Source organism: Bombina bombina, chromosome 1 (genome assembly GCF_027579735.1).
Source record: "Bombina bombina isolate aBomBom1 chromosome 1, aBomBom1.pri, whole genome shotgun sequence".
Classification (NCBI taxonomy): Eukaryota; Metazoa; Chordata; class Amphibia; order Anura; family Bombinatoridae; genus Bombina; species Bombina bombina.
The window spans coordinates 414,195,796-414,221,308 of NC_069499.1; the positions used below are offsets into that span (position 1 = coordinate 414,195,796).

Consider the following 25,513-nt stretch of genomic DNA (forward strand, 5'->3'; position numbering starts at 1 on the left):
ATAACCGTGTTTGTAACGATAAATATACTTTGTTGCAAACACTACTGTCATCTAGTATTCAAAAGAAGATAATATTGTTACAACATTGAACAAGTCTGCATCCAGGTAGTGCTTCATACACAAGTTGGAAATTTTGTGTTTTTTTGTTTTTGTTTTAAATTCTTCTCCAATTTGCACAATTTGTCTGACTCGTGAAAGTTTAGTTTTGAGTTTCATGTCCCTTTCCTTTCCGATTAATTAGACATGAACTGAATTTCAAACATTGGATAAAATTGCCCCATATAATCACTGAGAATGAGATTAATTTCAGAGAAATGATAGTTCTCTTTTAGGTATATGGCTAAATGTTCAGATATCCACTGAAGAAACATCAACATGCAGGTCTGTTCATCTATAAGAAAAAAATAAACAGCATGTATTTCCATTTTTTTTAAGGCACTCAACTTTTGATTGTAGACCTTTTTCACCAGATGACATCCTGCTAGGTGACACCTAGCAGCACTCGCCAACAAAAAAAGATAACACACTCAAAATCTAATCTAATTAAGATGCACCCAATCCTATACAATGAAAATAACACAATATAACAATCTAGATATATAATAGAAGAATGATGAACATCCCCAATTCCTCTACAGTATACAGGGAAAAACTGCCAACAAAACTTCCCCTGATCGGTATTTAATACTCAGGGTGTCTGCAACTTCTTATCTACCAGCACAAGACCTCTGTCTAGCCTAGCACACTGCCTCTCACTCAGATAAAGGGATGTTCACAAGAAGACGTCAGCAGGAAACTTTCCCCAACCAGGCAAACCAAGTGGTGGCCAAACTAATGTATCAAATCACAGCAATATACCACGGTTTAGTAAACACAATTTATTAAATTCAGTAAAACGTTGCAAATCATTTCTCACCCTAATTAAAATGGCTATTTCATCAGGCACTCCCCAACTAAGACTTGCTGTTAAATAGTGGTTAAACTGTTGGTCATAGTCTGAAACCCCACCATTTCTCCAACATAGGTGTGTCCGGTCCACGGCGTCATCCTTACTTGTGGGATATTCTCTTCCCCAACAGGAAATGGCAAAGAGCCCAGCAAAGCTGGTCACATGATCCCTCCTAGGCTCCGCCTACCCCGGTCATTCTCTTTGCCGTTGTACAGGCAACATCTCCACGGAGATGGCTTAGAGTTTTTTAGTGTTTAACTGTAGTTTTTATTATTCAATCAAGAGTTTGTTATTTTGAAATAGTGCTGGTATGTACTATTTACTCAGAAACAGGAAAGAGATGAAGATTTCTGTTTGTATGAGGAAAATGATTTTAGCAACCGTCACTAAAATCCATGGCTGTTCCACACAGGACTGTTGAGAGCAATTAACTTCAGTTGGGGGAACAGTGAGCAGTCTCTTGCTGCTTGAGGTCTGACACATTCTAACAAGACGATGTAATGCTGGAAGCTGTCATTTTCCCTATGGGATGCGGTAAGCCATGTTTATTACGATCGTAAATAAGGGCTTCACAAGGGCTTATTAAGACTGTAGACTTTTTCTGGGCTAAATCGATTCATTATTAACACATATTTAGCCTTGAGGAATCATTTTATCTGGGTATTTTGATATAATAATATCGGCAGGCACTGTTTTAGACACCTTATTCTTTAGGGGCTTTCCCAAAGCATAGGCAGAGCCTCATTTTCGCGCCGGTGTTGCGCACTTGTTTTTGAGCGGCATGGCATGCAGTCGCATGTGAGAGGAGCTCTGATACTTAGAAAAGACTTTCTGAAGGCGTCATTTGGTATCGTATTCCCCTTTGGGCTTGGTTGGGTCTCAGCAAAGCAGATACCAGGGACTGTAAAGGGGTTAAAGTTCAAAACGGCTCCGGTTCCGTTATTTTAAGGGTTAAAGCTTCCAAATTTGGTGTGCAATACTTTTAAGGCTTTAAGACACTGTGGTGAAAATTTGGTGAATTTTGAACAATTCCTTCATGTTTTTTCGCAATTGCAGTAATAAAGTGTGTTCAGTTTAAAATTTAAAGTGACAGTAACGGTTTTATTTTAAAACGTTTTTTGTACTTTGTTTTCAAGTTTATGCCTGTTTAACATGTCTGAACTACCAGATAGACTGTGTTCTGAATGTGGGGAAGCCAGAATTCCTATTCATTTAAATAAATGTGATTTATGTGACAATGACAATGATGCCCAAGATGATTCCTCAAGTGAGGGGAGTAAGCATGGTACTGCATCATTCCCTCCTTCGTCTACACGAGTCTTGCCCACTCAGGAGGCCCCTAGTACATCTAGCGCGCCAATACTCCTTACTATGCAACAATTAACGGCTGTAATGGATAATTCTGTCAAAAACATTTTAGCCAAAATGAACACTTATCAGCGTAAGCGCGACTGCTCTGTTTTAGATACTGAAGAGCATGACGACGCTGATAATAATATTTCTGAAGGGCCCCTAACCCAGTCTGATGGGGCCAGGGAGGTTTTGTCTGAGGGAGAAATTACTGATTCAGGGAACATTTCTCAACAAGCTGAACCTGATGTGATTACATTTAAATTTAAGTTGGAACATCTCCGCATTCTGCTTAAGGAGGTATTATCCACTCTGGATGATTGTGACAAGTTGGTCATCCCAGAGAAACTATGTAAAATGGACAAGTTCCTAGAGGTGCCGGGGCTCCCAGAAGCTTTTCCTATACCCAAGCGGGTGGCGGACATTGTTAATAAAGAATGGGAAAGGCCCGGTATTCCTTTCGTCCCTCCCCCCATATTTAAAAAATTGTTTCCTATGGTCGACCCCAGAAAGGACTTATGGCAGACAGTCCCCAAGGTCGAGGGAGCGGTTTCCACTTTAAACAAACGCACCACTATACCCATAGAGAATAGTTGTGCTTTCAAAGATCCTATGGATAAAAAATTAGAAGGTTTGCTTAAAAAGATGTTTGTTCAGCAGGGTTACCTTCTACAACCAATTTCATGCATTGTCCCTGTCGCTACAGCCGCATGTTTCTGGTTCGATGAGCTGATAAAGGCGGTCGATAGTGATTCTCCTCCTTATGAGGAGATTATGGACAGAATCAATGCTCTCAAATTGGCTAATTCTTTCACCCTAGACGCCACTTTGCAATTGGCTAGGTTAGCGGCTAAGAATTCTGGGTTTGCTATTGTGGCGCGCAGAGCGCTTTGGTTGAAATCTTGGTCGGCTGATGCGTCTTCCAAGAACAAGCTACTTAACATTCCTTTCAAGGGGACAACGCTGTTTGGCCCTGACTTGAAAGAGATTATCTCTGATATCACTGGGGGTAAGGGCCACGCCCTTCCTCAGGATCGGCCTTTCAAGGCAAAAAATAAACCTAATTTGCGTCCCTTTCGCAGAAACGGACCAGCCCAAAGTGCTACGTCCTCTAAGCAAGAGGGTAATACTTCTCAAGCCAAGCCAGCTTGGAGACCAATGCAAGGCTGGAACAAGGGAAAGCAGGCCAAGAAACCTGCCACTGCTACCAAGACAGCATGAAATGTTGGCCCCCGATCCGGGACCGGATCTGGTGGGGGGCAGACTCTCTCTCTTCGCTCAGGCTTGGGCAAGAGATGTTCTGGATCCTTGGGCGCTAGAAATAGTCTCCCAAGGTTATCTTCTGGAATTCAAGGGACTTCCCCCAAGGGGGAGGTTCCACAGGTCTCAGTTGTCTTCAGACCACATAAAAAGACAGGCATTCTTACATTGTGTAGAAGACCTGTTAAAAATGGGAGTGATTCATCCTGTTCCATTAAGAGAACAAGGGTTGGGGTTCTACTCCAATCTGTTCATAGTTCCCAAAAAAGAGGGAACGTTCAGACCAATCTTAGATCTCAAGATCTTAAACAAGTTTCTCAATGTTCCATCGTTCAAGATGGAAACCATTCGAACTATTCTTCCTTCCATCCAGGAAGGTCAATTCATGACCACGGTGGATTTAAAGGATGCGTATCTACATATTCCTATCCACAAGGAACATCATCGGTTCCTAAGGTTCGCATTCCTGGACAAGCATTACCAGTTCGTGGCGCTTCCTTTCGGATTAGCCACTGCTCCAAGGATTTTCACAAAGGTACTAGGGTCCCTTCTAGCTGTGCTAAGACCAAGGGGCATTGCTGTAGTACCTTACTTGGACGACATTCTGATTCAAGCGTCGTCCCTTCCTCAAGCAAAGGCTCACACGGACATTGTCCTGGCCTTTCTCAGATCTCACGGATGGAAAGTGAACGTGGAAAAGAGTTCTCTATCTCCGTCAACAAGGGTTCCCTTCTTGGGAACAATAATAGACTCCTTAGAAATGAGGATTTTTCTGACAGAGGCCAGAAAAACAAAACTTCTAGACTCTTGTCGGATACTTCATTCCGTTCCTCTTCCTTCCATAGCTCAGTGCATGGAAGTGATCGGGTTGATGGTAGCGGCAATGGACATAGTTCCTTTTGCGCGCATTCATCTAAGACCATTACAACTGTGCATGCTCAGTCAGTGGAATGGGGACTATACAGACTTGTCTCCGAAGATACAAGTAAATCAGAGGACCAGAGACTCACTCCGTTGGTGGCTGTCCCTGGACAACCTGTCACAAGGGATGACATTCCGCAGACCAGAGTGGGTCATTGTCACGACCGACGCCAGTCTGATGGGCTGGGGCGCGGTCTGGGGATCCCTGAAAGCTCAGGGTCTTTGGTCTCGGGAAGAATCTCTTCTACCGATAAATATTCTGGAACTGAGAGCGATATTCAATGCTCTCAAGGCTTGGCCTCAGCTAGCGAGGGCCAAGTTCATACGGTTTCAATCAGACAACATGACAACTGTTGCGTACATCAACCATCAGGGGGGAACAAGGAGTTCCCTAGCGATGGAAGAAGTGACCAAAATCATTCTATGGGCGGAGTCTCACTCCTGCCACCTGTCTGCTATCCACATCCCAGGAGTGGAAAATTGGGAAGCGGATTTTCTGAGTCGTCAGACATTGCATCCGGGGGAGTGGGAACTCCATCCGGAAATCTTTGCCCAAGTCACTCAGCTGTGGGGCATTCCAGACATGGATCTGATGGCCTCTCGTCAGAACTTCAAAGTTCCCTGCTACGGGTCCAGATCCAGGGATCCCAAGGCGGCTCTAGTGGATGCACTAGTAGCACCTTGGACCTTCAAACTAGCTTATGTGTTCCCGCCGTTTCCTCTCATCCCCAGGCTGGTAGCCAGGATCAATCAGGAGAGGGCGTCGGTGATCTTGATAGCTCCTGCGTGGCCACGCAGGACTTGGTATGCAGATCTGGTGAATATGTCATCGGCTCCACCTTGGAAGCTACCTTTGAGACGAGACCTTCTTGTTCAGGGTCCGTTCGAACACCCGAATCTGGTTTCACTCCAGCTGACTGCTTGGAGATTGAACGCTTGATCTTATCGAAGCGAGGGTTCTCAGATTCTGTTATCGATACTCTTGTTCAGGCCAGAAAGCCTGTAACTAGAAAGATTTACCACAAAATTTGGAAAAAATATATCTGTTGGTGTGAATCTAAAGGATTCCCTTGGGACAAGGTTAAGATTCCTAAGATTCTATCCTTCCTTCAAGAAGGATTGGAAAAAGGATTATCTGCAAGTTCCCTGAAGGGACAGATTTCTGCCTTGTCTGTGTTACTTCACAAAAAGCTGGCAGCTGTGCCAGATGTTCAAGCCTTTGTTCAGGCTCTGGTTAGAATTAAGCCTGTTTACAAACCTTTGACTCCTCCTTGGAGTCTCAATTTAGTTCTTTCAGTTCTTCAGGGGGTTCCGTTTGAACCCTTACATTCCGTTGATATTAAGTTATTATCTTGGAAAGTTTTGTTTTTAGTTGCAATTTCTTCTGCTAGAAGAGTTTCAGAATTATCTGCTCTGCAGTGTTCTCCTCCTTATCTGGTGTTCCATGCAGATAAGGTGGTTTTACGTACTAAACCTGGTTTTCTTCCAAAAGTTGTTTCTAACAAAAACATTAACCAGGAGATTATCGTACCTTCTCTGTGTCCGAAACCAGTTTCAAAGAAGGAACGTTTGTTGCACAATTTGGATGTTGTTCGCGCTCTAAAATTCTATTTAGATGCTACAAAGGATTTTAGACAAAACATCTTCCTTGTTTGTTGTTTATTCCGGTAAAAGGAGAGGTCAAAAAGCAACTTCTACCTCTCTCTCTTTTTGGATTAAAAGCATCATCAGATTGGCTTACGAGACTGCCGGACGGCAGCCTCCCGAAAGAATCACAGCTCATTCCACTAGGGCTGTGGCTTCCACATGGGCCTTCAAGAACGAGGCTTCTGTTGATCAGATATGTAGGGCAGCGACTTGGTCTTCACTGCACACTTTTACCAAATTTTACAAGTTTGATACTTTTGCTTCTTCTGAGGCTATTTTTGGGAGAAAGGTTTTGCAAGCCGTGGTGCCTTCCATTTAGGTGACCTGATTTGCTCCCTCCCTTCATCCGTGTCCTAAAGCTTTGGTATTGGTTCCCACAAGTAAGGATGACGCCGTGGACCGGACACACCTATGTTGGAGAAAACAGAATTTATGTTTACCTGATAAATTACTTTCTCCAACGGTGTGTCCGGTCCACGGCCCGCCCTGGTTTTTTTAATCAGGTCTGATAATTTGTTTTCTTTAACTACAGTCACCACGGTACCATATGGTTTCTCCTATGCAAATATTCCTCCTTAACGTCGGTCGAATGACTGGGGTAGGCGGAGCCTAGGAGGGATCATGTGACCAGCTTTGCTGGGCTCTTTGCCATTTCCTGTTGGGGAAGAGAATATCCCACAAGTAAGGATGACGCCGTGGACCGGACACACCGTTGGAGAAAGTAATTTATCAGGTAAACATAAATTCTGTTTTCTTTTACAAAGATATGACAAGTCCACGGATTTTATCCTTACTTGTGGGATATTAACCTCCTGCTAACAGGAAGTGGCAAAGAGCACCACAGCAGAGCTGTATATATAGCCCCTTCCCTTCCCCTCCACCCTCAGTCATTCTCTTTGCCTGTGTTATACTAGGAAGACACGGTAAAGTGAGGTGTTAGTTTTAGTTTCAAGAAGTTTTTTATTTTTAATGGTACCGTTGAGTACTATTTTCCTCAGGGGGATATGGAAGAAGATTTCTGCCCTGAGGTTTGATGATCTTAGCATTTGTAACTCAGATCCACGCTGGTTCCCACAAGACTTCTGAAGGTAACCATGAGACATCTTCAGTGTGGAGACCGGTTTCATGCTACAAGCAGCATTAAGGTATGTGAAGCCTTTTTTTCTGAGGAGACTTAGTGTATCAGAACTGGCTCGCATTATTTCCCTGTATGGGAATGGGGTAAGCAGTAATACCTATTTTAATAAGAGGGGTGTTACTGGAGTCCCTATTTTATATTTATCATTGGTTGATATTTCGGCATTATGTGATATGGGAGACAATATAAAAAATGATGTTTTATGTTTTTTATTTTTGGCACTTAAAACTTATTGGTTTTATGCTTGAGGGTTATATTGTGTGTGTATTTTTACTTTATTGCAAAACTGCATTTCCATGCAGTGTTGTTTGGGCATACTTTGACTTTTGACCTTAAGGGGCGGAGCCTATTTTGGCGCAATTTCTTCAGGCTTAGCAGCAGCAAACAATAACTCAGTGGCTCCTGGACTGTGTAGCTGGTCTGAAGGGTTGGAAACTTTATTCGAAGTACCCTGGGGGCAGGTAGGCGCCACAGCTCTGCAGAGTGTATTTTTATTTATCTTTTGACTACATGTTGATATAAGTACTTCTAAAGCCTTATTTCTGCCCTTGCTTCTGGGTGCAGTCATTTTTGGATTAACCAATGATATTAAGTTAAATTTGGGAATAATTTAACGTTTTTTGTGCATTTTGGAAAAATTGTTCACTTTTTCTTTTCTTAAAGGCACAGTACACGTTTTTTCTAATGTTTATTTTATGCTATAAATAAGTGTTTAAACGACTTTTATGGTATTACTAGTCTGTTCAACATGTCTGACATTGAGGTTTCTCATTGTTCTATGTGTTTAGAAGCTATTGTGCAACCCCCTCTAACATTGTGTAACTTTTGTACTGAAAGTGCTTTACAATGTAAAAAGCATATTTTAAATAAAGTAAGTGTGCCTAGGGATGATTCTCACAGGCCCATTTATCAAAGGGCTTGCATACCTGATCCGACACTGCGGATCAGGTCCGCAAGACCTCGCTAAATGCGGAGAGCAATACGCTCTCCGCATTTAACATTGCACCAGCAGCTCACAAGAGCTGCTGGTGCAACGCCGCCCCCTGCTGACTCGCGGCCAATCGGCCGCCAGCAGGGAGCTGTCAATCAACCCGATCATATTCGATCGGGTTGATGTCCGGTGATTCCTGTCCGCCTGTTCAGAGCAGGCGGACAGGGTTATGGAGCAGCGGTCTTTAGACCGCTGCTTCATAACTTGTGTTTCTGGCGAGTCTGAAGACTCGCCAGAAACACGGCCCTTCAAGCTCCGTACGGAGCTTGATAAATGGGCCTGTATGTCTGAAGAGAATCAGGATATGCCATCCAATTCTCCCCAAGTGTCACAACCTTTTATGCCCACACAAGCGACGCCTAGTACTTCTAGTGCGTCTAATTCCTTTACTCTGCAGGAGATGGCTGCAGTTATGTTAAATACCCTTACAGAGGTATTTTCTAAATTACCAGTGTTGCAAGGTAAACGCAGTAGGTCAAGTATTAATATAAATACTGAATCCTCTGATGCTTTATTAGCTATTTCCGATGTTCCCTCACAGTGTTTGAGGCTCTAGAAGAGTCTCTTAAGGTTGAGACTCAATTAGATGACATTCTAGATAGAATTAAGGCTCTTAAGCTAGCTAATTCTTTTATTACTGATGCCGCTTTTCAAATTGCTAAATTAGCAGCAAAAAATGCAGGATTTGCTATTTTAGCACGTAGAGCATTGTGGCTCAAATCTTGGTCTGCTGATGTGTCAACAAAACATAAGCTTTTAGCTATTCCCTTTAAAGGTAAGACCCTTTTTGGGCCAGAATTGAAGGAGATCATTTCTGATATTACAGGAGGTAAGGGCCATGCCCTACCTCAGGATAGGTCGGTTAAAATGAGGGGTAAACAGAATAATTTCTTTCATGTAATTAGCAAGAGTCCATGAGCTAGTGACGTATGGGATATACATTCCTACCAGGAGGGGCAAAGTTTCCCAAACCTCAAAATACCTATAAATACACCCCTCACCACACCCACAAATCAGTTTTACAAACTTTGCCTCCTATGGAGGTGGTGAAGTAAGTTTGTGCTAGATTCTACGTTGATATGCGCTCCGCAGCAGGTTGGAGCCCGGTTTTCCTCTCTGACGTGGTGGACAGATCACCATCGTTTAGTTCAGGGGGCTTCTTTTGTTCTTCCGACCTGGACTGTAATTTCAACAGATGCAAGTCTGACAGGTTGGGGAGCTGTTTGGGGGTCTCTGACAGCACAAGGGGTTTGGGAATCTCAGGAGGTGAGATTACCAATCAATATTTTGGAACTCCGTGCAATTTTCAGAGCTCTTCAGTCATGGCCTCTTCTAAAGAGAGAATCGTTCATTTGTTTTCAGACAGACAATGTCACAACTGTGGCATACATCAATCATCAAGGAGGGACTCGCAGTCCTCTGGCTATGAAAGAAGTATCTCGAATACTGGTATGGGTGGAATCCAGCTCCTGTCTAGTTTCTGCGGTTCATATCCCAGGTATAGACAATTGGGAAGCGGATTATCTCAGTCGCCAAACGTTACATCCGGACGAATGGTCTCTTCACCCAGAGGTATTCCTTCAGATTGTTCAAATGTGGGGACTTCCAGAAATAGATCTGATGGCTTCTCATCTAAACAAGAAACTTCCCAGGTATCTGTCCAGATCCAGGGATCCTCAGGCGGAGGCAGTGGATGCATTGTCACTTCCTTGGAAGTATCATCCTGCCTATATCTTTCCGCCTCTAGTTCTTCTTCCAAGAGTAATCTCCAAGATTCTGAAGGAATGCTCGTTTGTTCTGCTGGTGGCTCCAGCATGGCCTCACAGGTTTTGGTATGCGGATCTTGTCCGGATGGCCTCTTGCCAACCGTGGACTATTCCGTTAAGACCAGACCTTCTGTCGCAAGGTCCTTTTTTCCATCAGGATCTGAAATCCTTAAATTTAAAGGTATGGAGATTGAACGCTTGATTCTTAGTCAAAGAGGTTTCTCTGACTCTGTGATTAATACTATGTTACAGGCTCGTAAATCTGTATCTAGGAAGATATATTATAGAGTCTGGAAGACTTACATTTCTTGGTGTCTTTCTCATCACTTTTCCTGGCATTCTTTTAGAATTCCGAGAATTTTACAGTTTCTTCAGGATGGCTTGGATAAAGGTTTGTCTGCAAGTTCCTTGAAAGGACAAATCTCTGCTCTTTCTGTTCTTTTTCATAGAAATATTGCTAATCTTCCTGATATTCATTGTTTTGTACAAGCTTTGGTTCGTATAAAACCTGTCATTAAGTCAATCTCTCCTCCTTGGAGTTTGAATTTGGTTCTGGGGGCTCTTCAAGCTCCTCCGTTTGAACCTATGCATTCATTGGACATTAAATTACTTTCTTGGAAAGTTTTGTTTCTTTTGGCCATCTCTTCTGCTAGAAGAGTTTCTGAATTATCTGCTCTTTCTTGTGAGTCTCCTTTTCTGATTTTTCATCAGGATAAGGCGGTGTTGCGAACTTCTTTTAAATTTTTACCTAAGGTTGTGAATTCTAACAACATTAGTAGAGAAATTGTGGTTCCTTCATTATGTCCTAATCCTAAGAATTCTAAGGAGAGATCATTGCATTCTTTGGATGTAGTTAGAGCTTTGAAATATTATGTTGAAGCTACTAAGAATTTCCGAAAGACTTCTAGTCTATTTGTTATCTTTTCCGGTTCTAGGAAAGGTCAGAAGGCCTCTGCCATTTCTTTGGCATCTTGGTTGAAATCTTTAATTCATCATGCTTATGTCGAGTCGGGTAAAACTCCGCCTCAAAGGATTACAGCTCATTCTACTAGGTCAGTTTCTACTTCCTGGGCGTTTAGGAATGAAGCTTCGGTTGATCAGATTTGCAAAGCAGCAACTTGGTCTTCTTTGCATACTTTTACTAAATTCTACCATTTTGATGTGTTTTCTTCTTCTGAAGCAGTTTTTGGTAGAAAAGTACTTCAGGCAGCTGTTTCAGTTTGATTCTTCTGCTTATAATTTCAGTTTTTTTCATTATAAGATTTAAACTTTATTTTGGGTGTGGATTATTTTCAGCGGAATTGGCTGTCTTTATTTTATCCCTCCCTCTCTAGTGACTCTTGCGTGGAAGATCCACATCTTGGGTAGTCATTATCCCATACGTCACTAGCTCATGGACTCTTGCTAATTACATGAAAGAAAACATAATTTATGTAAGAACTTACCTGATAAATTCATTTCTTTCATATTAGCAAGAGTCCATGAGGCCCACCCTTTTTTTGTGGTGGTTTTGATTTTTTTGTATAAAGCACAATTATTCTAATTCCTTATTTTTTATGCTTTTGCACTTTTTTTCTTATCACCCCACTTCTTGGCTATACGTTAAACTGATTTGTGGGTGTGGTGAGGGGTGTATTTATAGGCATTTTGAGGTTTGGGAAACTTTGCCCCTCCTGGTAGGAATGTATATCCCATACGTCACTAGCTCATGGACTCTTGCTAATATGAAAGAAATGAATTTATCAGGTAAGTTCTTACATAAATTATGTTTTTCGTTTCTTTTGGAACTTTAAAAGAGGACCCCCCGCTTCTTCTTCCACAAAGCTGCATGAAGGGGTGGCCCCCGATCCGGGACCGGATCTAGTAGGGGGCAGACTTTCTTTCTTTGCTCAGGCTTGGGCAAGGGATGTTCAGGACTCTAGAAATAGTGACCCACGGTTATCAATTGGAATTCAAGGATTTTCTCCCAAGAGGGAGATTTCATCTTTCAAAATAATCTGCAAACCAGATAAAGAGAGAGGCATTCTTACGCTGTGTAAAAGACCTTTTTACTATGGGATTAATCTGTCCTGTTCCAAAATTGGAACAGGGACAGTGGTTTTACTCAAACCTATTTGTGGTCCCCAAAAAAGAGGGAACGTTCTGACCCATTTTGGACCTCAAGTGTCTAAACAAATTTCTGATGGAGACAATACGAACAATTTTACCAATGATCCAGGAGGGTCAATATATGACTACCGTGGATTTGAAGGATGCTTACCTTCATATTCCAATCCACAAAGATCATCATCGGTTTCTAAGGTTTGCCTTCTTGGACAAACATTATCAGTTCGTGGCTCTTCCTTTCGGGTTGGCCACAGCACCCAAAATCTTCACAAAGGTTCTAGGGTCTCTTTTGGCGGTTCTCAGACCGCAAGGGATAGCGGTGGCGCCTTATCTGGACAATATTCTGATTCAGGCGTCAACATATCTGACAAAATGTCACACGGACACAGTGTTGTCTTTTCAGAGAACTCACGGCTGGAAGGTGAACATAAAGAAGAGTTCACTTGTTCCACAGACAAGGGTTCCTTTCTTGGGAACTCTGAAAGACTCGGTAGCCATGAAAGTTTTTCTGACGGAGGTCAGAAAATCAAAGATTTTGAATGCTTTCCGAGCACTTCTGTCCATTCCTCGGCCATCAATGGCTCAGTTTATGGAGGTAATCGGATTAATGGTAGCGGCAATAGACATCGTTCCCTTTGCTCGCTTTCATCTCAGACCACTGGGGATTATGCGGATTTATCTCCAAAGATAATTCTGGATCAAGAGACCAGAAATTCTCTTCTTTGGTGGTTGTCGCCAGATCATCTGTCCCAGGGGACTTGTTTCCGCAGACCCTTGTGGGTGATAGTGACAACAGATGCCAGCCTTCTTGGCTGGGGTGCAGTTTGGAACTCCCTGAAGGCTCAGGGTGTTTGGACTCAGGTGGAGTCTCTACTTCCTATCAATATTCTGGAACTGAGAGCAATATTCAATGCGCTTCAGGCGTGGCCTCAGTTGGCTTCGGCCAAATTCATCAGATTCCAATCGGACAATATAACGACTGTGGCATATGTCAATCATCAGGGGGGAACAAGGAGTTCCTTAGCGATGATAGAAGTATCCAAGATAATCAGTTGGGCAGAGGCCCACTCTTGTCATCTGTCAGCGATTTACATCCCAGGGGTAGAGAACTGGGAAGCAGATTTTCTAAGTCGACAGACTTTTCATCCGGGGGAGTGGGAACTTCACCCAGAGGTATTTGCCTCATTGATTCTCAGATGAGGCAGACCGCAATTGGATTTGATGGCATCTCGTCAGAATGCCAAGCTTCCAAGATACGGATCCCGGTCAAGGGATCCTCAGGCCGAACTGATAGATGCCTTGGCAGTACCTTGGTTGTTCAGCCTAGCTTATGTGTTTCCGCCGTTTCCTCTCCTCCCACGCGTGATTGCTCGAATCAAACAGGAGTGAGCTTCAGTGATCCTGATAGCGCCTGCGTGGCCACGCAGGACTTGGTATGTGGATCTAGTGGACATGTCCTCTCTGCCGCCGTGAAAACTTCCGTTGAGACAGGACCTTCTCATTCAAGGTCCTTTCCAACATCCAAATCTAATTTCTCTGCAACTGACTGCGTGGAGATTGAACGCTTGATTTTATCGAAGCGAGGATTCTCTGATTCAGTTATCAATACTTTGATAAAGGCTAGAAAACCTGTCACTAGAAAGATCTATCATAAGATATGGCGTACATATCTTTATTGGTGTGAATCCAAGGGTTACTCATGGAGTAAAGTTAGGATTCCTAGGATTTTGTCTTTTCTCCAAGAAGGATTGGAGAAAGGGTTATCAGCAAGTTCCTTAAAGGGACAAATTTCAGCTTTGTCAATTCTGTTTCACAAACGTTTGGCAAATGTATCAGATATTCAGTCTTTTTGTTAGGCTCTATCTAGAATTAAGCCTATATTTTGACCTATTACTCCTCCCTGGAGTTTGAATTTAGTTCTTCGAGTTCTGCAAGGGGGTCTGTTTGAACCTATGCATTCCATAGATATTAAACTATTATCTTGGAAAGTTCTGTTTTTGGTTGCTATTTCTTCTGATCGAAGAGTTTCTGAGCTTTCAGCATTACAGTGTGATTCGCCTTATCTCATATTTCATTCTGATAAGGTGGTTTTACGTACCAAACCTGGGTTCCTTCCTAAGGTTGTTTCGAATAAGAATATTAATCAGGAAATTGTTGTTCCTTCCTTGTGTCATAATCCTTCTTCTAAGAAGGAGCGTCTGTTACATAACTTGGACGTGGTCCGTGCCTTAAAGTTTTACTTACAGGCAACTAAGGATTTCAGTCAATCATCTTCATTATTCATTGTTTATTCTGGAAAGCATAGGGTTCAGAAAGCTACGGCTACCTCTCTTTCTTTTTGGCTGAGAAGTATCATCCTCCTGGCATATGAGACTGCTGGACAGCAGCCTCCTGAAAGAATTACGGCTCATTCTACTAGGTCTGTGGCTTCCACATGGGCTTTTAAAAACGATGCATCAGTGGAACAGATTTGTAAGGCTGCGACTTGGTCGTCCCTTCACACTTTTTCCAAATTTTCCAAATTTGATACTTTTGCTTCTTCTGAGGCTATCTTTGGGAGAAAGGTTCTTCAAGCAGTGGTGCCTTCCGTTTAGGTTCCTGTCTTGTCCCTCCCTTTCATCCGTGTCCTATTGCTTTGGTATTGGTTTCCCACAAGTAAGGATGAAATCCGTGGACTCGTCATATCTTTGTAAAAGAAAACTAAATTTATGCTTACCTGATAAATTACTTTCTTTTACGATATGACGAGTCCACGGCCCTCCCTGTTATTTTAAGACAGGTTTATTTTATTTTTTGAAAACTTCAGTCACCTCTGCACCATTTAAGCCTTTCCTTTTCACTTCCTATAACCTTCGGCCGAATGACTGAGGGTGGAGGGGAAGGGGAGGGGCTATATATACAGCTCTGCTGTGGTGCTCTTTGCCACTTCCTGTTAGCAGGAGGTTAATATCCCACAAGTAAGGATGAAATCCGTGGACTCGTCATATCGTAAAAGAAAGTAATTTATCAGGTAAGCATAAACTTAGTTTTTGGATTTGCGCATGCGCTCCTATTATTTTGCTGTGTTATCTTTGAATGGTCATGCTACATAGTGCTTCTGAGCATTAGGTGGATGGGATTCATTCAACCTTACATTTGCATTTTATATTTTTTTTTGCTTAGCTTTCTGCAACTGCATTACGTTTTATTTAATTTGCTACTTTTATGCTTGTGTGTGTGTATGTATGTATATATATATATATATATATATATGTGTGTGTGTGTGTGTATATAGATATATGTGTGTGTGCATGTGTATATATACATATATTTATAAATATATATATATATGTGCATATATATATCAATATATATACACATAATATAAAAAAAATATATATATATATATATATATATAATCTATATACTATGAACTCTAAAAATGTTGTATAGATTCACACGGCAGGATTTGGTGAATGAAGGAGAGGGCTGTATCTACTGTGACTCTGAGACAGCAGACCTGGTTTGTACTGTTTCTCAACACCAGTCCTCAAGTACCCCTAACAGGCAAGATTTTCTTAATCACAAATAATCAGTTGATTAGAAACCATTGTTATTAACCTGCTGTCACCCGTCCGCATGTTTAAAGAGTTAGTGTATTCCATTATTCTGCCTGTTTGTGGTCAATATTACAAATAACAGTGCTACTAAAACCAACACACAGAGTTTGTTTATACAGATAATTGATAAAGATACTAGCACGTGGTAAAAAAAAAACATTTTGTGTGTTCTTTTGAGGTTTAGTATCCTTTTCTTGAGACCAAGCAGATGTACAACAGAAGAGAATATAATGGTAGTTACCCCCCCCCACACACACACAAAGCTAAACCTTTACTCTGAAGATAAGTAAACTCCACATTATACTCAAATGACACTACATTAATTATATTAAATAAAACCCTTGGTAAAATTGTGTGTATGCAGTCATTAATACGCACACACTATATACTATGCACATACACATATATTACCTACATAAGCTTCTTGCAATGTTTGGAATTTTCAACAGTAAACTTGGCAAATGCAGCCATCTATTGTTTACAAGGTTAATGCACAACTAATGGAAGAATGTAGCTTAGTGACAAGATTTTATTTCTTCAATTGTTGAAATGTTTGTATTGCCACAAGTAGCAAAGTTTGTATTTGTTTGAATTTGTAGTTTGAATTTCAGGCCAAGGGCATAAGAACTTTAATAAATGGTCTATTTGATATAAATTGAAACATATTCTATTATTTTATTGCTAAAATATTTTGTTAAACAATGTCTGTAGTATTTTTCTGCAAACATTTAAAATGAACCATCTTAACACTTTTTTTTTTTTTTATTATTATTTTGCAGTTCTACTGAGAAGTCATTTCCCTGGAGATCAGCAGGTAATCCACAATATCTAAAGGAGGTTGTTTTTTTTTTTATTATATGGCTTAAAGGCTAGACTGAAACTCTGTGGCTTCTCTAGCTATTTATATTTAACTTTAGTAGAGTATTTTTTCTTCTTCTTTTTCTCTAGATGAATCATTGTGTCTTGACAGGAGTGGGAAAAGTTTGATTAATTGGACCTGCAATTTTAGATTTGATCAATAGTTCCTCACACACAAAAGATATGTGGTGAGAGAAATGGAAGTCACCAAGAACAGGGTATAACACAGTAGCAAAGCAGAGATAATGTATACACCTGCTTTACATAGGCACATTTTAATAGAGATAATTGTATCGTAAATTAATCCATAAACTAGGTTATGTATAATAACGAACTCTGATAATTTATTTTATAGCTTTTGTATTTATGTAAGGGACAAAAAATCCATAAAATATGTAAGCATATATCGCCAGTAATGATATTTTACCATATTAAAGTAAGGTAAATGCATACCATTTTTTCTGTGTACCAAACACAATTTTCATAGGTATTTTACAATAAAAGCAGAGAAAATAGTTGTGTATTGCAATGTTGTTGTTTTTTTCTTTATTGAAATATATTTAAATATTTTACTGGGAGATTCTATGTTTAGTGTCCTGTTAAATTACTAAAGGTACACTGTACTCAGGAAACAAAACACAATATTTGAAAAATGAATGACTTAAATAATATTTCTTTCCTAAGATATGGTGAGTCCATGGGTCATCATTTACTGTTGGGAATATCTCTCCTGGCCAGCAGGAGGATGCAAAAAGTACCATAGCCAAGCTGTTAAGTATCACTCCCCTTCCCAGAAACTCCAGTCATTCTCTTTGCCTCTGTTCATGGAGGAGGTGAAGCTTTGGTGTCTGAAGGAAAATTGGGATCTCTTACGCTACAAGCAAGATTTGGGTATAGCTGTAGTCCACGTCAATCTCTTCAGTAGAGTTGTGGTGGCTTTAAAGCAGTTAGGAACTTGTGGGCCTTGCTGCTTTTTCCTTGCATATTTGCTGTCCTACTACAGAAAGCCAGAGTAGGTTTGCTCTGATCTTTCTTTTTTCACTGGTCCCTGTAAGGAGCGGCATCCTTTCACACTGTGTGAGCCGTTTGACTGCTGGACGGCTAGATTGCAGGTAAGTGCTTTTATGTCTTCTGGGAGGGAGACTAGCACTTTAAGGATTCCCTGCAAATTTATGGTGACAAACAGATCATTGGTAGGAGTCTAAATTTGGCAGTATGCAGGCACAATTTATGTATGGGATTAGGAGACTTATTGGTTAATCCTTTCATATGATTATGAAGGAGTTAACCTGTTGTTTTTAATATGGCTCTGTATTTTTAATGAGGGCATAAAGCCTTTATTGTCTATGGGCTTGTCACTGCAGCATTGGAGTTTTTATATTAGGCACAAGCGGTTATGTATTCCGCTCTGTGTAAAGCCTGTCTGTTTTCTCCCTTAGATATCGTTATCTGTGGGCGGAGCTTAGCCTAAGCGGGTATACGCAAAAAAAAAAAATCACCCGGTCATGTTATCCTTCCTTTCCGCTCCAATCTAAACTACTGGAGCGGTGTGGGCTGTTTGTTTCTTCAAGGAGGGTCAGTTCTCCTTCGGCGGCAAGTCTGGATATCGGAAGGGGCAGGTAAGCACCTCAGTTATGAAAATAGAAAAAATACGGCAGGCTCTCAATCCCAAACTGAGGATAAAACTTGAAAATGTATTCAGACATCTTTAAAAATAGCATATAAGACATGGCAGTAAAACAAGCAGGAAATCCTGCTTGTTTTACTGCCATGTCTGATATGCTATTTTTAAAGATGTCTGAATAAATTTTGAAGTTTTATCCTCCATTTGGGATTGAGAACCTGCCGTATTTTTTCGATTTTCATACCTTTGGCAAACTGATCCCTTGCTACCTGGCTATGGCTTTCCGTGCATGAAGTTGCTCAGTTTGTGGGACTCCTTTTTCATTCCACTTTGCATCAGCGGTTTGGTATCTGGACCGACTTCCGGTTGGCAGAGTGTTTGGCTGGCTGCGTTTACCGCTTGTTTCCCTAAGCACCTCAGTTAAGCTGAGATGTGAAGGTGACATTGATAGGTTTAGCCCTTAATATATCTAAGTATATTGTTGCTCTGAGGGGAGGGGGGGAATACATTTTTTCTTTCATGCAATTAGCAAGAGTCCATGAGCTAGTGACGTATGGGATATACATTCCTACCAGGAGGGGCAAAGTTTCCCAAACCTCAAAATGCCTATAAATACACCCCTCACCACACCCACAATTCAGTTTTACAAACTTTGCCTCCCATGGAGGTGGTGAAGTAAGTTTGTGCTAGATTATTCGTTGATATGCGCTTCGCAGCAGGCTGGAGCCCGATTTTCCTCTCAGAGTGCAGTGAATGTCAGAGGGATGTGAAGAGAGTATTGCCTATTTGAATACCATGGTCTCCTTCTACGGGATCTATTTCATAGGTTCTCTGTTATCGGTCGTAGAGATTCTTCTCCTACCTCCCTTTTCAGATCGACGATATACTCTTATATACCATTACCTCTACTGATTCTCGTTTCAGTACTGGTTTGGCTGTCTACTATATGTAGAGGAGTGTCTTAGGGTAAGTAAGTCTTATTTTTTATGACACTCTAAGCTATGGTTGGGCACTTTATATGTAAAGTTCTAAATATATGTGTTTAAACTTATATTTGCCTTGATTCAGGATAATCAGTATTCCTTATTTCAGACATTCAGTTTCATTATTTGGGATAATGCATATGAAATATTTTTTCTTACCTTAAAATAATTTTTTCAATTGACTTTTTTTCCCTGTGGGCTGTTAGGCTCGCGGGGGCTGAAAATGTTTCAATTTATTGCGTCATTTTTGCGCAGACTTTTTTTGGCACAAAATTTTTTGTCAATTCCGACGCCCTAATTGACGCCGGAAGTTTGCGTATGGTTGCGTCATATTTGACGTTCAGACTTTTTTTGCTCCAAAATTGTGGGCGTCGTTTTTTCGGCGTCACAGGATGTGGCGTCATACTTGGCGCCAATAATGTGGGCGTCATTTTTGGCGCCAAAAAATGTGGGCGTCATTTTTGTCTCCACCTTTTCACATTATTTCAGTCTCATTTTTCATTGCTTCTGGTTGCTAGAGGCTTGTTCATTTGGCATTTTTTCCCATTCCTGAAACTGTCATTTAAGGAATTTGATATTTTTGCTTTATATGTTGTTTTTTCTATTACATATTGCAAGATGTCTCAACATGACCCTGGATCAGAATCTACTTCTGGAAAGATGCTGCCTGATGCTGGTTCTACCAAAGTTAAGTGCATCTGTTGTAAACTTTTGGTAACTGTTCCTCCGGCTGTTGTTTGTGATAACTGTCATGATAAACTTTCTAATGCAGATTGTATTTCCATTAGTAATAATCCATTACCTGTTGTTGTTCCTTCAACATCTAATGTTCAGAATGTCCCGGTTAATGTAAAAGAATTTGTTTCTAAATCTATTAGGAAGGCCCTGTCTGTTATTCCTCCTTCCAGTAAGCGTAAAAGGTCTTTTAAAACTTCTCATATTTCAGATGAATTTTTAAGTGACCGTCATCATTCTGACTTATCTGTTTCTGATGAGGATCTATTTGGTTCAGAAGATTCTGCCTCAGATATTGACACTGATAAATCTTCATATTTATTTAAGATGGAGTTTATTCGTTCTTTACTTAAAGAAGTGTTAATTGCATTAGATATGGAGGAGTCTAGTCCTCTTGATACTAAATCTACTAAGCGTTTAAATTCGGTTTTAAAACCTCATGTAGTTATTCCTGAAGTTTTTCCAGTTCCTGATGCTATTTCAGAAGTAATTTCTAGGGAATGGAATAGTCTGGGTACTTCATTTACTCCTTCTCAAAGGTTTAAGAAATTGTACCCTGTGCCATCTGATAGATTAGAATTTTGGGATAAAATCCCTAAAGTTGATGGGGCTATTTCTACTCTTGCTAAACGTACTACTATTCCTACGGCGGATAGTACTTCCTTTAAGGATCCTTTAGACAGGAAGATTGAATCCTTTCTAAGGAGAGCTTATTTATGTTCAGGTAATCTTCTTAGACCTGCTATCTCTTTGGCTGATGTTGCTGCAGCTTCCACTTTCTGGTTGGAGGCTTTAGCGCAACAAGTGTCAGACCATAATGCTTATAGCATTGTTAAGCTTCTTCAACATGCTAATAACTTTATCTGTGATGCCATTTTTGATATCATTAGAATTGATGTCAGATATATGTCTTTAGCTATCTTAGCTAGAAGAGCTTTATGGCTTAAATCTTGGAATGCAGATATGACTTCTAAGTCAACTTTGCTTTCTCTTTCTTTCCAAGGTAATAAATTATTTGTAGACCTGTGGCAGTTGTTGTGACTGTGTTTAAAAACGTTTTTGTCATTTATTATTCCGTTTTTGGTATTAAGGGGTTAATCATCCATTTGCAAGTGGGTGCAATGCTCTGCTAACTTGTTACATACACTGTAAAAATTTCGTTAGTGTAACTGCCTTTTTTCACTGTTATTTCAAATATTGTCAAAATTTGTTTCTCTTAGAGGCACAGTAACGTTTTTTATATTGCTTGTTAACTAGGTTTAAAGTGTTTTCCAAGCTTGCTAGTCTCATTGTTAGTCTGTATAAACATGTCTGACACAGAGGAAACTACTTGTTCATTATGTTTAAAAGCCATGGTGGAGCCCCATAGGAGAATTTGTACTAAATGTATTGATTTCACCTTAAACAATAAAGATCAGTCTTTATCTATAAAAGAATTGTCACCAGAGGGGTCTGTCGAGGGGGACGTTATGCCGACTAACTCTCCCCACGTGTCGGACCCTTTGCCTCCCGCTCGAGGGACGCACGCTAATATGGCGCCAAGTACATCAGGGACGCCCATAGCGATTACTTTGCAGGACATGGCTGCAATCATGAATAATACCCTGTCTGCAATCATGAATAATACCCTGTCAGAAGTATTAGCCAGATTGCCTGAATTGAGAGGCAAGCGCGATAGCTCTGGGGTTAGACGAGATACAGAGCGCGTAGATGCTGTAAGAGCCATGTCTGATACTGCGTCACAATATGCAGAACCTGAGGACGGAGAGCTTCAGTCTGTGGGTGACGTCTCTGAATCGGGGAGACCTGATTCAGAGATTTCTAATTTTAAATTTAAGCTTGAGAACCTCCGTGTATTGCTTGGGGAGGTATTAGTAAATACTATGCAGTGCCGGTGAGTACTGATGTTTTTCCAATACCTAAAAGGCTTACAGAAATTATTAGTAAGGAGTGGGATAGACCCGGTGTGCCCTTTTCCCCACCTCCTATATTTAGAAAAATGTTTCCAATAGATGCCACTACACAGGACTTATGGCAGACAGTCCCTAAGGTGGAGGGAGCAGTTTCTATTCTAGCAAAGCGTACCACTATCCCGGTTGAGGACAGTTGTGCTTTTTCAGATCCAATGGATAAAAAATTGGAGGGTTACCTTAAGAAAATGTTTATTCAACAAGGTTTTATTTTACAGCCCCTTGCATGCATTGCGCCTGTCACTGCTGCGGCGGCGTTCTGGTTTGAGGCCCTGGAAGAGGCCATCCATACAGCTCCATTGACTGAAATTATTGACAAGCTTAGAACACTTAAGCTAGCTAACTCATTTGTTTCTGATGCTATTGTTCATTTGACTAAACTAACGGCTAAGAATTCCGGATTCGCCATCCAGGCGCGTATGGCGCTATGGCTTAAATCCTGGTCAGCTGATGTGACTTCAAAGTCTAAATTACTCAACATTCCTTTCAAGGGGCAGACCTTATTCGGGCCTGGTTTGAAAGAAATTATTGCTAACATTACTGGAGGTAAGGGTCATACCCTTCCTCAGGACAGGGCCAAATCAAGGGCCAAACAGTCTAATTTTCGTGCCTTTCGAAATTTCAAGGCAGGTGCAGCATCAACTCCCTCTGCTTCAAAACAAGAGGGAACTTTTGCTCAATCCAATTGCCTGGAAATCTAACCAGTCCTGGAACAAGGGCAAGCAGGCCAGATGCCTGCTGCTGCCTCCAAGACAGCATGAAGGAGCGGCCCCCTATCCGACAACGGATCTAGTAGGGGGCAGACTCTCTCTCTTCGCCCAGGCGTGGGCAAGAGATGTTCAGGATCCCTTGGCGTTGGAGATCATATCTCAGGGATATCTTCTGGACTTCAAAGCTTCTCCTCCACAAGGGAGATTTCACCTTTCAAGATTATCTGCAAACCAGATAAAGAAAAAGGCATTCCTAAGCTGCGTGCAAGACCTCCTTGTAATGGGAGTGATCCATCCAGTTCCGCGGACGGAACAAGGACAGAGGTTTTATTCAAATCTGTTTGTGGTACCCAAAAAAGAGGGAACCTTCAGACCAATTTTGGATCTAAAGATCCTAAACAAATTCCTCAGAGTTCCATCATTCAAGATGGAAACTATTCGAACCATTTTACCCATGATCCAAGAGGGTCAGTACATGACCACAGTGGAATTAAAGGATGCCTACCTTCACATTCCGATTCACAAGAATCATCATCGGTTCCTGAGGTTTGCCTTTCTAGACAGGCATTACCAGTTTGTAGCTCTTCCATTCGGGTTGGCTACAGCCCCAAGAATTTTTACAAAGTTCTGGGCTCACTTCTGGCGGTTCTAAGACCGCGAGGCATAGCGGTGGCTCCTTACCTAGACGACATCCTGATACAGGCGTCAAGCTTTCAAATTGCCAAGTCTCATACAGAGATAGTTCTGGCATTTCTGAGGTCGCATGGGTGGAAAGTGAACGAAGAAAAGAGTTCTCCTCTCACAAGGGTTTCCTTCCTAGGGACTCTAATAGACTCTATAGAAATGAAAATTTACCTGACAGAGTCCAGGTTATCAAAACTTCTAAATGCTTGCCGTGTTCTTCACTACATTCCGCGCCCCACGGTGGCTCAGTGCAAGGAAGTAATCGGCTTAATGGTAGCGGCAATGGACATAGTGCCATTTGCGCGCCTGCATCTCAGACCGCTGCAATTATGCATGCTCAGTCAGTGGAATGGGGATTACACAGATTTGTCCCCTCTACTAAATCTGGATCAGGAAACCAGAGATTCTCTTCTCTGGTGGTTATCTCGGGTCCATCTGTCCAAAGGTATGACCTTTCGCAGACCAGATTGGACCATTGTAACAACAGATGCCAGCCTTCTAGGTTGGGATGCAGTCTGGAACTCCCTGAAGGCTCAGGGTTCATGGACTCAGGAGGAGAAACTCCTCCCAATAAATATTCTGGAGTTAAGAGCAATATTCAATGCTCTTCTAGCTTGGCCTCAGTTAGCAACACTGAGGTTCATCAGATTTCAGTCGGACAACATCACTACTGTGGCTTATATCAACCATCAAGGGGGAACCAGGAGTTCCCTAGCGATGTCAGAAGTCTCCAAGATAATTCGCTGGGCAGAGTCTCACTCTTGCCACCTGTCAGCGATCCATATCCCAGGGGTAGAGAACTGGGAGGCGGATTTTCTAAGTCGTCAGACTTTTCATCCGGGGGAGTGGGAACTCCATCCGGAGGTGTTTGCTCAATTGGTTGTCCGTTGGGGCAAACCAGAACTGGATCTCATGGCGTCTCGCCAGAACGCCAAGCTTCCTTGTTACGGATCCAGGTCCAGGGACCCAGAAGCGGCACTGATAGATGCTCTAGCAGCGCCTTGGTTCTTCAACCTGGCTTATGTGTTTCCACCGTTTCCTCTGCTCCCTCGTCTGATTGCCAAAATCAAACAGGAGAGAGCATCAGTGATATTGATAGCGCCTGCGTGGCCACGCAGGATCTGGTATGCAGACCTAGTGGACATGTCATCCTTTCCACCATGGACTCTGCCTCTGAGACAAGACCTTCTAATACAAGGTCCTTTTAATCATCCGAATCTACTTTCTCTGAGACTGACTGCATGGAGATTGAACGCTTGATCCTATCAAAACGTGGCTTCTCTGGCGCAGTAATTGATACCTTAATACAGGCACGAAAGCCTGTCACCAGGAAAATTTACCACAAGATATGGCGTAAATATCTTCATTGGTGTGAATCAAAGAATTACTCATGGAGTAGGGTTAGGATTCCTAGGATATTGTCTTTCCTCCAAGAGGGTTTGGACAAAGGATTATCAGCTAGTTCTTTAAAGGGACAGATTTCTGCTCTGTCTATTCTTTTACACAAGTGTCTGGCAGAAGTTCCAGACGTTCAGGCATTTTGTCAGGCTTTAGTTAGAATTAAGCCTGTGTTTAAACCTGTTGCTCCTCCATGGAGCTTAAACTTGGTTCTTAAAGTTCTTCAAGGGGTTCCGTTTGAACCCCTTCATTCTATTGATATCAAACTTCTATCATGGAAAGTTCTTTTTCTAATGGCTATTTACTCGACTCGAAGAGTCTCGGAGTTATCTGCCTTACATTGTGATTCTCCTTATCTGATCTTTCATTCAGATAAAGTAGTCCTGCGTACAAAACCTGGGTTTTTACCTAAGGTGGTTTCTAACAAGAATATCAATCAAGAGATTGTTGTTCCATCATTATGTCCTAATCCTTCTTCAAAGAAGGAACGTCTTTTGCATAATCTAGACGTAGTCCGTGCCTTGAAGTTTTACTTACAGGCTACTAAAGATTTTCGTCAAACATCTAACCTGTTTGTTGTTTTCTCTGGACAGAGGAGAGGTCAAAAGGCCTCGGCAACCTCTCTTTCTTTTTGGCTTTGGAGTATAATCCGTTTAGCCTATGAGACTGCTGGACAGCAGCCCCCTGAAAGGATTACAGCTCATTCTACTAGAGCTGTGACTTCCACCTGGGCCTTTAAAAATGAGGCTTCTGTTGAACAGATTTGCAAGGCTGCGACTTGGTCTTCGCTTCATACCTTTTCCAAATTTTACAAATTTGATACT

General features: G+C 41.5%; 1 protein-coding gene across 7 annotated transcripts in view; it reads left to right on the forward strand.

The window, feature by feature from the left end:
* Positions 1 to 25,513, forward strand: part of PKP4 (plakophilin 4) — a 784,378-nt gene that overhangs the window by 348,800 nt on the left and 410,065 nt on the right. For all 7 annotated transcript variants that reach the window (XM_053698322.1, XM_053698321.1, XM_053698324.1 and 4 more), the window contains one exon: positions 16,507 to 16,541. In XM_053698322.1, the coding sequence (XP_053554297.1) occupies positions 16,507 to 16,541 (35 nt within the window). The remainder of the gene's footprint in view (positions 1 to 16,506; positions 16,542 to 25,513) is intronic.